The sequence below is a fragment of the Neolamprologus multifasciatus genome, chromosome 12, assembly GCF_963576455.1.
Source record: "Neolamprologus multifasciatus chromosome 12, fNeoMul1.2, whole genome shotgun sequence".
NCBI lineage: Eukaryota > Metazoa > Chordata > Actinopteri > Cichliformes > Cichlidae > Neolamprologus > Neolamprologus multifasciatus.
Genome location: NC_140450.1, coordinates 30,283,044 through 30,297,599, shown reverse-complemented (window position 1 = coordinate 30,297,599; position 14,556 = coordinate 30,283,044). Strand labels below are relative to the sequence as shown.

General features: G+C 43.0%; 1 protein-coding gene across 1 annotated transcript in view; it reads right to left on the bottom strand.

Annotated features, from left to right (window-relative positions):
- The window catches only part of tacr1a (tachykinin receptor 1a), a 52,881-nt gene extending 38,325 nt beyond the window's left edge, over positions 1 to 14,556 (bottom strand). The window contains exon 1 of the mRNA XM_085181117.1: positions 13,697 to 14,556. Coding sequence (XP_085037243.1) covers positions 13,697 to 14,100 — 404 coding nt within the window. The 5' untranslated portion in view covers positions 14,101 to 14,556. The remainder of the gene's footprint in view (positions 1 to 13,696) is intronic.

Here is a 14,556-nt window from a genome sequence, read left to right as displayed (position 1 = left end):
GAAAACATATAGGCATATATTAAAATGGGAAAAACACAAGGGTCTGTACTTTACTCTGCAATTTGGAGCGACTGTGGTTCAGGGGGTTGGGAAGCTCATCTTGTAACCGGAAAGTTATCGGTTCGATGACCTGCTCTGTCTGTCTTGGTCGTTGTGTCCTTGGGCAAGACACTTCACCTACCGCCTACTGGTGTTGGCCAGAGGGGCCGATGGCGCGATATGGCAACCTCGCTTCTGTCAGTCTGCCCCTGGGCATCTGTGGCTACAACTGTAGCTTGCCTCCACCAGTGTGTGAATGTGAGAGTGAATGAATGAAGGTATGTTTTTTGGTCACTAATTGCACAGAGCTATTCTTACTACAGGCAAGAAGTTACAAAAGCATACCATATTCAGAGGTACAGTACTTGTACCTAATTGTAGGATAAAGTGATAAAGGATTTGTTCTGTTCCCTGTACCACTGCTGTACCCTGAGTTCTCTTTGTGCATTAGAGGTGCAGTGCATATCTGCCTCAATAAACATAATATAGCAGGTTTCTAGGTTTCACTAGCATGGCTATTTAGCGTGTTTATTTCATCAGCTTGTTTCACTATTCTGTTTCAATCTTTCAGTTTGTTGTTGTATCAGCATTTTGCGTATTAATTAACAAATAAAACAAATTGGATTAAATTTGTGCATAGTTTGGGAACTCCAATGGGGAAAAACGTAATAGCATCTGTGCTAATATTCATGCTAATTTGCAAAGCAAAGCAATGCTCTGTCAGCATTTTTCCTGATTAGTCACATCAGAGAATCCTCTCGTGAGGAGTGATCCCTTTCTTCCCATTTTTTTATGCACAAGGCATGAATCATGGAGAAGCAGAAGGGAGGCAGAAGCCAGAATAACTTCCCTTGATGGTCCCTCTGGATATAGCAGACAGAACAGGAAGGAAAGATGTAGAAATTGGAGGAAGGACATGAGATGGAGAGGAGAACACATTAAGCTGTAGTGGGTATGCAGCAAATAAACCCCTCCTAAGACCTGCTTTTCCTGGTGTAAGCTGTCCTCCAGCTATAGTAGGTAAATATAAAAAGTACTTCATCTGCTTTGATCCAGTCTCAGCTGGTGATTTTTCATTTCTTTGTTTACTCCTCAGTCATATTGATTATTGATTAAGTGGCACCCTTAAAGGATTCCGTTATGAAAGAAAGTGGCATTTATCACAACACATGGATGGCAACACTAATTGTTACAACTTTAAAATGTACAGTTTGTTTGATTCAGATTCATATCATTCATATCATTCAGCAACTATTGAAGTACCTCCTAGAAGTTGATGCTTGTCAATTCTGGGTTGAAAAATGAAACCGCCACACAAGTGTAAAAACTGCAGCTCCTTCAATGGCCACTTCAAGTTACAAAAACCCATCAGTTGTCATAGATCTCCCTAAGGCTCAATGTTACAGCAGAAATTAATGTATTTAACTCTGGTCTAAGAGAAAGAGCTACGCCTTATTTTTCATGACAGCTGGTGGGAGTGGGAAGATTTTTATTGTTTAAATAGTTTTAAAGGTGAAGTTAAATGAAGTAAGGGCCTTTCTGTCATCTGGTAAAAGGCACTCTAAAGAGTAGCTCTTTACTTTGTTCTGGTACAACAGCTTAGTTTTAATCCTGTTCTTTACTAGCCAACATTACCAGTTCATAATAATATCACAATGAGTTTTTGCAAGCACCTAGCTAACCACGCTAGCTAGCTGTCTTTATTATTAGCTGACAAATAATCTGACAAATGATCTTTGTGTTCCTGAGCCATCAGAGTCTTGTAATGCTCGCAGTGATCTCCTTGAGTTAGCCAATATGAATGTTTCACCTGTAGAGTTAGCTGAACCAAAGACTGTTATTCCACACCAGACTCACCTACATACTGCTTCCAGCATTGTAGCCCCGCAGAACTGTTTTACTCAGCCTGTACATTCTGAGGTTTCCCAGTCCCAAACTTTTTGAACCCGGACTTCATGACTTATCCACCACTGTGAGTAGCACTGTTTGGCCCTCCGTGGATATTGTGTTGCCTAACTCAGACAATTCTGCCACTTTGTGTTTTGGACTCTAAAGACACTATACAGCGAGGCACCTCAGTGTCAGATTGTTCACCGGCTGTCCTAACTAGTGATCTTTGTGTTCCTGAGCCATCAGAGTCTTGTAATGCTCGCAGTGATCTCCTTGAGTTAGCCAATATGAATGTTTCACCTGTAGAGTTAGCTGAACCAAAGACTGTTATTCCACACCAGACTCACCTACATACTGCTTCCAGCATTGTAGCCCCGCAGAACTGTTTTACTCAGCCTGTACATTCTGAGGTTTCCCAGTCTGAGCTCAGCCACACACCACCACCATCATCAGCTCTAGATATAACAGTGCATGCTGAGGAGCACAAACCATCTGAGACTGTGTGTTCTGTAGCTGATGCTCCTTCTAGTGACTGTTGCATGTTCCAACCCGTTTTGTCTTTTGACCTGTCCAGTGTGGCCCAGTCAGCTCCACAACCAGTGATTAATCATTCAGTTTCTCGAGTGAGTGGTAACAAGATGGCCGCTTCCTTTGTTAAGCTAGCCAAAAGACTTGTGTTAAGCGTTGCAGAGTTGGCTGATCAAGTCAAGTTCAGTGACCCACGGCAATGCATGGTAAATGGACTGATTCTTATATAGCGCTTTTCTACTCTCTCGGAGCACTCAAAGCGCTCTATACAACATGCCACATTCACCCAATCACACCCATTCTCACAAGCACTTTATCTATACTTAGTGCTATTTAACTACATTCACACACATTCATACTCCGATGGACGCATCGGAGAGCAACTTGGGGTTAGTATCTTGCCCAAGGATACTTGACACGCAGACTGGAGGAGCCAAGGATCGAACCACCAACCTTCCGATCAGTAGGTGACCTGCTCTACCTCCTGAGCTACAGCCACACCCAATGCATGCTTGGTCCTGTTCACTATTCCTCTGAACCAGTTGTTGTGAAAACTGTTGTGGGTGTTACTTCGTCCCTGGAATGTGTGGCTCCCCATCCAGTTAGTTCTGAGTCGGCCAGCCGTGTCGCTTCACCTATGGACTGTTTGAAAATTGATTCTGTTTCTCAACCTGTGATTTTCATTCCATCCGAGATTCTGAAAAGAACTCTCTGGCGAGCTCCCTTCCCTGACCTGTGTTAGACAGCACAACGTTCCTCAAGAGAGAGTTAGTGATGTGGTTTGTTTTGAAACTGCTTCTGTGACTGTCTCTGAGCTAATCTCCTCCAGGACTGCTAGCTCTAACCTGGAGAGTTTAATGGCAGTGGATTTTCTAGGACCTGCTTGCTTTTAACCTAGATCTCCTAAAACTGAGTTCGGCACCAATAACCTAGTTTACCCAGTGACTGTTACTGTTCCTGTGCTTCACTCTCCACCTCCAGTTCCTGTTTCCAGGGCAGCTCGGGCCCAGCTTTCCCTTGCACCCGTATCAGTTCCTCGGGTGAGGGTGGCTGAGGTCCAGCTGGTCCCTGCTTCTGTCTCCAGCCTGGCAGAGGCTCCGTTCATCCCTGCACCCGTACTTGCTCCTCGGGTGGGGTTGATGGACACCCAGCCAGTGCCTGTGCCTGTTCCGGTTCCCTGGGTGAGGGTAACTGTGACCCTGCCGACTCCTGCATCCGTCTCAGTTCCTCAGGTGGGAGCAGCAGAGGCCCAGCTAGCTCCTGCACCTACACCGGCCCCCAGGGTAAAGGCAGCCAGAGCCCAGCTCGTCCCTGCACCCGTATCTGTTCCTCGGGTGGGGATGGCTGGTGTTCGGCCAGGCCCAACACCCGTTCCTGTTCCCTGGAGGAGAGCAGCCAAGAGTCAGTCACCTGCTCAGTCACAAGTTCAGCTACCTGCTGATCCACCATCACTACAACTTGCACTTTTGTCCATAGCCCAGTCATTAGCTCAGTTATTAGCCCAGTTCCCTGTTTTGTCACCAGCTCAGTCTCTAGTTCAGTCGTTAGCTCAGTCACCAGCCCAGTTAATTGGTCAGCAACCCATTCAGACACTGCCAACCTCAGCTGGAAGCCTTTGTGAGCTTTCTCCGCCAGATGAGGACTGCGTGGTGCTGACAGACTTTGGACAGACTTTTTGCCCTGACAGCCCCAGCCATTGCATCCCAATCCGACTGCGTGCCCTGTGCAGCTACAGTTAGCGTCCCCTCAGCCAGAAATCTCCCCACCTGCTGGCTCTGCATCTGTTCTCGCTGGGGGTTCAGGAGAACCGCTCCAGCCCCTCTTCGTCTTCGCTGGTGGCTCTGGTCAGCCCGGCCAGCACCTCCTCGTCTCCGCTGGGGGTTCAGGAGAACCGCTCCAGCCGTCCCTCATCTCCGCTGGCGATTCAGGAGAACCGCTCCAGCACCTCCTTGTCTCCGCTGGCGGCTCTGGTCAGCCCAGCCAGCACCTCCTCATCTCCGCTGGAGGGTCCGAGGGGCCCGTCCAGCCGTCACCTGCAGCGTCACCATCCGCAGCTGCCACACCCTCGCCCGGTCCAGCCTCCTCTGCAGCCTCGCCCGGTCCAGCCTCCTCTGCAGCCTCGACCGGTCCTGCGCCCACCAAGCCTCGACCGGTCCTGCGCCCACCAAGCCTCGACCGGTACGCTTGAGAGCCACCACCGTCTTCCACGTGGCTGGCCTCCAGAACAGCTGAACTGTGAACTTTTGTGCTGTCACCCCCGGGTCGACCTTCTGTTCTATATTGACATTGCTTCCCTGTTTTGAAGTGTTTTTGTGTATTTGTGGACTAGTTTTGGTATCATGCTCCTTGTTTTTCATTTGGTTTGACACACAATCAGCCCAAATATCAAAGAGAAATTAAAAATGCATGCCGTGGAAGAGTTCAGGTCTTAGGAGGTTAAGTGGTTATGTCTATTTATAAAGTCTCTGCTCTGAGCAGAGAAATAACTGGAACATGTAAGAAGAGAAGTGGGAGCCATTGTTACTGTTGTGCTGCTATTCTTGGCATCATTTTCTAATTTGGTACCTAATGTGGTCCAGCTGGTAGCTGTAATTGATTACTAATAACAGATTTACAATTTCTTAGTGCTCTGTAGAACAGATAAAAGTACACTCATTGGTCACTTCATTAGGTACACCTTGCTAGTACTGGGTTAAACCCCGTTTTGCCTAAAGAGCTGTTTTAATTCTCTGTGGCCAAGATTGAGATCTGGTAACAGTGTAGGCCATTTGATTACATTGAACAGTGTCATGTTCAATGAGCCACTTTGAGATTACATTTTTCAAAGAACAAGCTGTAGAAAAGCCAAAATGCTGGCATGAAATGGAAACATTTTGGCAAACACTAAAATTCAGTACAACATCATATTGGACTATTCATTTGTTTTCTGTAAGCACTAGTCTCTGATCTGCTGGATAGCATGTTTATTGATGACCATCACATAATTTCATAATTATGTGAGGAGTTTAGAGGTGTTTTGCTGAATCTGAGAGCTGAATAAAATGAATAAGCTGAAATATCCTAAGACGCTCTGATTTAGACGGGAATATCAAAGTTGGCTGTTTGATGGCTCTAAGTTTTTTAATTGTAAAAACATTTTAATTCTCTACTTTTCCTCAGCAATAAATATCCCTTTATTTTCCAGGCAAAACTGCAGTATGTAAAACTTTACCATCACTGAAATCTCTTGAAAGTCAGTTGTTAATGCTACTGACCAAACAGAAAGCACTTTAAAGAGGAGCTACAGTCTGATGCCTTAGAGAGCAAATTCTTTCTTCTTCAGGAATGCTGCTGCCTGTTCAGGTAAACTAACTGATTTCAGCTCCTGGTTCCCATAATGACGTCAAATCTGGCCTCGCTCTTAGGTAAGATTAAGAGGTTCCTTAGTTTCGTTAAATAACTTTTAGCTGATCCATTAATAGCTTAGAAAACATTAGGCTAATTTTCCTTTAATGCATATACATGAAGCTAATTGGCATATAGTGTCTGTCTGGCTCATTCTGTCCAATCAGTAGATTAAGAGCTTCTTTAGACTAATGGGTACTTGAACATGCATACTTATGCCTCCACACCGGCTGATTCAAAATCCTTGATGTTCATAATTGCAACCTATCGACTCAGAGTAAACCACTCATTACTACATACCAGCAGCTCTTAAGAATGAACATGAGGGAAAATTATCATCAGGGAGTGAAACAAGACGAAACGGCTATCTGCGATGACAGAAACAAAATGGAAGAGAAATATGGCTGATAGAGACAATAAGAATTTTCTGTCACCACCTCCATGCTGCAGTGAGCACAGTGATTATAAGTACACTGAATACTATTGAACAATATTCAGCAATGGATTTTCTGCACTCTCTAACCCCTGCAAGCTGGAGTATATTCCTTGATGCCTTATGCAAAGTGGCTGTTGAAAGGCCAGTACATTCTGCATATTTGTTTTTATATAAACACATAAATTTAATCAGATGAAGTTAAGGACATCTGTTTTATAAGTATCGTAAAATATTGCTTTAAACTCTCAATTATTTCAAATCTCCAATAGTGAATTACAGAGCTGATTTGAAACAAAGACTTCTTATACTTTTTCGTCATCACCATCAACTGTTGTTGAAAAACTGATGTTTTTGGCACTTTGTAAAATGTGGCCCGTTGCATTATGTTTGTTTGCAGTAAGTACATTTTATGCCATTACAGCCTTTTGGAGAGTATCGTATCTATAATCGTGCACACTCAGAATGTGGATACTTAATAATATCAATGCCATCATCCATCCTGGAAAAACACTGTGCACTGTGTTGCTTTATATAGTAACTAATCTTGATGAATGGAGAGTTTTGAGTTTAAGAGGCTGAGCTTTCACATAAACACAGACTCACACAAATATAGTGTTTCCATTGCAGTTTATTTAGAAGGGTTTCTACTTCCTAACCACACCTTTCTATTCAAAGAAATTATCAACATATGATCACACCTGGTGCATAAAAGATGGGAGCTTTCCATCCGATCGGTTCTACAAAAAATTCATTTCTTGAGGATTCATGTGCACACAATCCCCCCTCTGCTGGTCAAAACCTTTGTTGCCATTTCAACTATTTGTAAGCGTCAGCATGGGAATAATCACTGGCTAGAATAGAAATAAAAAATAGCTTAATCTGATTTTCTTTTTATTATTAATGTGTGAGTAATGGTAACAGAAGTCTATAGATGACAAAAAAAAACCCTTGTCAGTGTTTAAATAAATCCAACAGGATATGAGACGTTTATGTTAAAACTGTTGCAGTGTTTTCAAATGATGAGACAGTGATTGTACTTGTGAATACTGCGGTGATGGTAACTTCATTTTTATTGGGAAATAATATTTTTTTCGACTTTACTTTGCTCAGTTGGTTTCTATTTTTGGTATCAACCTCTCCGCCTTTGGAGAAAACCCTGTCATGGGGTACTGAAGAGGCATGGATCTACGAGTATCTCACAGCAACCCTGTGAAGGCTTCTATATATCCACTTATCCGCAATATACAGTGGGGCAAAAAAGTATTTAGTCAGCCACCGATTGTGCAAGTTCCCCCACTTAAAATGATGACAGAGGTCAGTAATTTGCACCAGAGGTACACTTCAACTGTGAGAGACAGAATGTGAAAAAAAAATCCATGAATTCACATGGTAGGATTTGTAAAGAATTTATTCGTAAATCAGGGTGGAAAATAAGTATTTGGTCAATAACAAAAATACAACTCAATACTTTGTAACATAACCTTTGTTGGCAATAACAGAGGTCAAACGTTTACTATAGGTCTTTACCAGGTTTGCACACACAGTAGCTGGTATTTTGGCCCATTCCTCCATGCAGATCTTCTCAAGAGCAGTGATGTTTTGGGGCTGTCGCCGAGCAACACGGACTTTCAACTCCCGCCACAGATTTTCTATGGGGTTGAGGTCTGGAGACTGGCTAGGCCACTCCAGGACTTTCAAATGCTTCTTACGGAGCCACTCCTTTGTTGCCCAGGCGGTGTGTTTTGGATCATTGTCATGTTGGAAGACCCAGCCTCGTTTCATCTTCAAAGTTCTCACTGATGGAAGGAGGTTTTGGCTCAAAATCTCACGATACTTGGCCCCATTCATTCTGTCCTTAACACGGATCAGTCGTCCTGTCCCCTTGGCAGAAAAACAGCCCCATAGCATGATGTTTCCACCCCCATGCTTCACAGTAGGTATGGTGTTCTTGGGATGCAACTCAGTATTCTTCTTCCTCCAAACACGACGAGTTGAGTTTATACCAAAAAGTTCTACTTTGGTTTCATCTGACCACATGACATTCTCCCAATCCTCTGCTGTATCATCCATGTGCTCTCTGGCAAACTTCAGACGGGCCTGGACATGCACTGGCTTCAGCAGCGGAACACGTCTGGCACTGCGGGATTTGATTCCCTGCCGTTGTAGTGTGTTACTGATGGTGACCTTTGTTACTTTGGTCCCAGCTCTCTGCAGGTCATTCACCAGGTCCCCCCGTGTGGTTCTGGGATCTTTGCTCACCGTTCTCATGATCATTTTGACCCCACGGGATGAGATCTTGCGTGGAGCCCCAGATCGAGGGAGATTATCAGTGGTCTTGTATGTCTTCCATTTTCTGATGATTGCTCCCACAGTTGATTTTTTCACACCAAGCTGCTTGCCTATTGTAGATTCACTCTTCCCAGTCTGGTGCAGGTCTACAATTCTTTTCCTGGTGTCCTTCGAAAGCTCTTTGGTCTTGGCCATGGCGGAGTTTGGAGTCTGACTGGTTGAGGCTGTGGACAGGTGTCTTTTATACAGATGATGAGGTCAAACAGGTGCCATTCATACAGGTAACGAGTGGGGGACAGAAAAGCTTCTTACAGAAGACGTTACAGGTCTGTGAGAGCCAGGGATTTTCCTTGTTTGAGGTGACCAAATACTTATTTTCCACCCTGATTTACGAATAAATTCTTTACAAATCCTACCATGTGAATTCATGGATTTTTTTTTCACATTCTGTCTCTCACAGTTGAAGTGTACCTCTGGTGCAAATTACTGACCTCTGTCATCATTTTAAGTGGGGGAACTTGCACAATCGGTGGCTGACTAAATACTTTTTTGCCCCACTGTATCAGGTGTTTTTGTACCTAAGTTGCTAAACACACAACAAAAACCACACCAGGGAATTAAAAACAAAACACAGACTTGAATATTATAGTAGTAACATATTTCATTATTTACAGGATTACACTTTATTGGGAGAGATCAGCTCAAAGAGTTGCCCTACCGGGGGAAACCCTCCTCCTTTGAGTACGCCCCAGGATGTCACAGGTGAAATTCAACTAACGCATAAATTTTGTAGGAATCCACTTTATAAACTTTACTTTTAAGACCATCTATCTTTTATATACAGTTTACATAACTATGTCAGCTACCCATTACTAACTTAATAATAATAATTATAATAATTATAATAAAATACAAATGATTCCCAAATATAAGACTTCAACAGTGTAGTTCACAAGACAGTTTTCTTCACTTTATCTAATGTCAAATGGGGAGAGGCGGAGTACAACCTGCAGAGGTCACCAGTCACAGACAGACCATTCATGCTCACATTAACACCTACTAGTTAGAATATGAACTGAACAAGCTTTATTTTGGACTATGGGAGGAAGCCAGAGTGCCCAAACGTCACACAGCTAGCCCCCAAGCTCACCCATGGATTCAAATATACGACCTTCTTGGTTAAAGGCAACAGTGCTAACCACTGCACCACCATCGCCAGTGAAATGCCATCCATCCATTCTCTTCAACTTATCCTTTTCAGGGTCAGCTGTCTTAGGGAGAGAGGCAGGGTACACCCTGGGTAGGTCAGCAGTCTAACACATAGAGACAGACAACCATTCGCACTCACATTCACACCTATGGGCAATTTAGAATTACCAATTAACCTATCCCCATTAACTGCATATCTTTGGAATGTGGGCGGAAGCCAGAGTACCCAGAGAGAACCCACACAAACACGGGGAGAACATACAAATTACACACAGAAAGACCCTGGCCTGATGGTGGACTTGAACTCAGGACCTTCTTCCTGTGCGGCAACAGTGCTAACCATGAATTTTGATCAAATGCAATCATCAAAATACTGAAGAATCAATTCATGTGTTATAGTCCTTTTCCCACTACAGTAATCAGAGGGTTTAGGCTTGTACTGTTTTGCCACTTTGACAAATTCTCTTAATTCCCTCTACCCAAAATCCAGGGCGAAAGAAATTGAAAACTCCATTTTATAAATGACCCAATGAATCTACATACGGCCCCAGTAGATTTTTCTACAGCTGAGTTTGTTTTGTTTTTTTTACCAATTACCTCAATACAGTCAGCATTGGAGCAGCACACTGATCTCAGCACGCAGCTGTACTGCTGATCTGTGGGCAGTGCAGTGCAAGAGCACCCCAGAAATGATGAGGAAAAGGATGGAGATAAGAAAAGGAACATCTTATCAGCTACAGCAACACTGCGCCACCTCCCCTATTTAACACATTCATCAAACATACGATCAACAGACAGAAAAGATTTTATTTCATTTAGGTCATTAAGAGATGAAATGTTAACTGTGAAGGTAGTGCTGTCACAGTGGGTGTCTACCTCCAGCTTAATCATCCACATCTCTGAAATATTCTGAAATACTATCTTTTCCTGGCTGCATACATATGGGCAGTGTTGGGACTAACGCGTTATTAAGTAACGCGTTACAGTAACTACGTTATTATTGTGGTAACGAGCACGGTAACTAGTTATTATGCCAAAATCAGGAACGCGTTAGTTGTTACTGGGATTTAGATAGGGTCGTTACCCTATCTAAATCCCAGTTGTTACTGGGATTTAGATAGGGTCGTTACTCGTTACTTCGTGTGGTGGCTATCGCGGAACTTCCACAGATTCTGTAACATTAGCAAAAGGTTAATGCAGAAGGAAAAGAGACCCGAGGCAGTCGCCGGTCCAAGTGTGAACTGAACTTCAGGTAAGAAGTTATGACCCGCAGTCTATCTGGGTCAGATATAAACCAAGTTTAGGTGGAGTTTATTTTCGTTATTCTGACTTTTTCCGTACTGCATACTAGCTAGCATGACGGAGTTTCTATACAGCTGGGTGGGTGCTATGAAGTTAATGATGTTGAACTTTATTTTGTTCATAAGTTATTAGAGTTGCCAACCGTCCCGTCTGGTATTCAGAGAAAATATTACGCGTTTCTTATTGAGGTGAAAAGGAACAGTTTGTCCCGGACTTCAGCTACAATGAAAAAGACACAAAGCTGGAGTTATTCTGTGTCTTTGCTGCACAGCTGCCTCTTCTTCTCTCATTCTTCCCCTCCCTCTCCCGTTTCTACTTCAATCATGAAAACTGATCAATGATCAGCTGATCGGCTTTTCTCTCTTGTTTGTTTATCGCCCACTTTGCGCCAGAAACAGGAAACCAGCCGATGTCGTGTTAAACAACAGCAGCACGTTTAAGCTTGATCAGCTGTTGTTAGAATTTATTTAATATTAATTTCTAGTATCAGCTGATGTTTGCTGGAGCCACAGCTGCAAAAAAGCTGCTGGTCATGATATCGGTTTGGTTATCTGGTGAGAGGGAAACATGAAGATGAAACCAGGAGATGTCCTTACTGAATCATCACAGCTGAACAGGTGATGGAGAAACAGGTTTACCTTTTAGGTGACATAAATGAGTTGAAGGGAAGTTATGAACTGTTTCTGAGAGACAGATAACCCCAGGATCCTTTTTTAGGTAGCTGACAGCTGGTAACTGTGCAGGTGCGGATCTAGCAAAGTTTTGCCAGGGGGGCCAGGTAGGGCATTAAAAGGGAGAGGGGGGCACAAAGAAATACTTTTCTTTCTTATTCTCATTTAAAATGTCTAGCTTTTAAAAAATAATTATCTGAATCTTACAACAAAGGATTGATAGATTGATGCATATATACCATCAAAACAGTGTACATCACTGTCACAACAGTGTTTGTTTTCATTCAAAGGCTTTATGATTTTTCCTATAATGGTGGGCCAGTCTCTAGTCAAAATGCCCGGGCCGATTTTTTGTCCCAGTCCAGCCCTGTATGCAGCTTATCTGCAGTCTGGTGTTACCTACATCTTCCTATTCAGAAGGCAGAATTTCTGAGTTCTGAGTACAATCAAAGCACCACGACTGCAGTGTTTGTGTTGGATGTAAAAGGCGCACATGACGCTGTGACGTAGGCTAGAATCATGGCAGCAGTCAATGACGGTCCAGGCGTGGGATTTCTCTCGTGGAAATATGCACATTATCTTTTCCTTTCTATTGGTAGGTGGCACAGTGCACTTGTGGCAAGTAAGCAAGCTAGAAGACTGGCAAAGTTGTGGAAGCAACACATTAACAAGAGAATTCTGAGTAAAACCAAAGTTACTTTCCCTAGTAACTAGTTACTTTGAGAGTAACGAGTAACTTGAAGTAACTGAGTTACTTTTGAGAGAAGTAACTAGTAATGTAACTAAGTTACTATTTTAAAGTAACTTACCCAACACTGCATATGGGGCAGTCAAGGTAAAGTTAATGTTCCTTTACAGGGATTTTAATATCATGGTTGTGTTGTGTGGATGCACGTGGATAGTTAGATTCTTATATCCCCTGATTGGCAAACTCTCATAACAGTATGTTTGCAGTGAGCAGACTGAATATAGCATGTGTTGTCGCTTCCCTTTTGTGCTCTGTTCAGCTCTAACCAAATTTCTCACTTAATCTCGGAAAGTTCAGATTAATGGTGTTCCACAGTGAGACAATTAGTGGCTAACATGTCCTGAGATGCAGAAAATACAGAGCTGCAAACACAGCTTCATGTGGTTATGTAGGAAAATGGATGTCTCAAATGTACACCCACCCACATCCACCCACACTTACACATAACACATATAAATGTGTTTCAAACTGAGCAATGCACTTATCTTCACACACTCCTTCCTGCACACAGAGATAATTACCTACATGGAAATATTGATAGATACTTCACAGATTTATATATACAACACAACACACAAAGACAACAACACACATTTATCACTCACACAAACACCTACTCAAATAGAGCAGGGCTTTCTATGCATTCATTTTCATTCAGAATTATTATGCTGTGTGTGTGTTCCTACACAAGGTTGCTCATTAAGAGTGAATAAAGACTTAGAAATGAAGAAATAGTTTCCCCCAAAGGCTATATTTTCAGTAACAGGAGTATACATGGAGACATAAAATGAATGCACAAAGCATTTAGCAACAGCTTTGTTTTCCTTTTTTTTCTTATTTGACAAGGGTTTGATCCAGAAGGCAATGAACCATTAACCATGACTGTTTATTGCGCTTCCTGTGCGCAATAAACATAATACAAACATAATACAAAAACAATGTGAAAGCATTTGCACCTCTTTTTTTAACCACACCTATACGCCCTTAGAAATCAATAGTAGTCTGTTTTCATAATGACCAATATATATGGATGTACTCTTCGCTTTCGTGGAATTTTGAAACATAAACTGTACCGTGAATGGGCAGATTACATTAGACTGTCTCGGGTGTTTACGGGTGTTTTCCAATACCAAACACTTGGGGCACACTGATCGTTTCTCGTGTATTCTGAAAGCAGAAGCAGTGCAAACAGAAGCTTACCTGTCCAGAGCGATGGCAGTCATTGAATAGATGCTGGCAAACACAGCCGCGATCGGAAAGAAGTTGTGGAAGCGGCAGTAGGCGAGTCCAAAGTACCACTCGTTGTGCATCGCGTAGGTGAAGTTGATCACCGTGTTGAATGCAGACATGGACGCTTCGGCGAACGCGAGGTTCAGGAGAAAATAATTGGTGACAGTCCTCATGCGTTTGTGCGCCATAATAATCCAGATGACTGTGATGTTACCTACTACGGACACGATAACTATACAGCTGTAGGCAATGGCCCAGAGGACGATTTTCCAGACCGGCTGCACAAACTGGTTCCTGTAAATGGTCCCGTTATTGGTATCATTGGAGCTGCTGGTCCAATTTGACGCATTGGTAGTACTGAATAAAGGATCCATTTTACTGTTTAGAAGCGAAAATGTCACTAAACCGGCGGAAATAACCCCAATTAATTACACGACTAAGTTAACGATTCCAAACGCAAGTGATTGTTGGAAAGTTTCCGAAAGCGTCACGCTCGTTTCTAAGTGTACAGTTGTAGTCTGCGGAGAGTCCGCTCTCCTACAAATAATAAAGTCAACGAACCAGAAAAAGTATTTGAAGTCGAAACTTCCATATCAATCTTTGCACGTTTCCCTCTTCTTCTTCTTCTTCTTCTTCTTTTTTTTTTGTTGTGCGTAAAAACAGAAAGGCGTCTTTTACGCGCACCAAAACGAGTCTGGCAATGGTAACAGCTCAGCTCCGTCTGTGTCTCTCTCCGTGTCTGTGTGCTGTCCTCCTGCTGCTCCTCTACTCTGACTGAGCGGCTGCACACCAGCTTTTGAAGAGAGCTTCTGCGCTCCCGTCCAACAGGC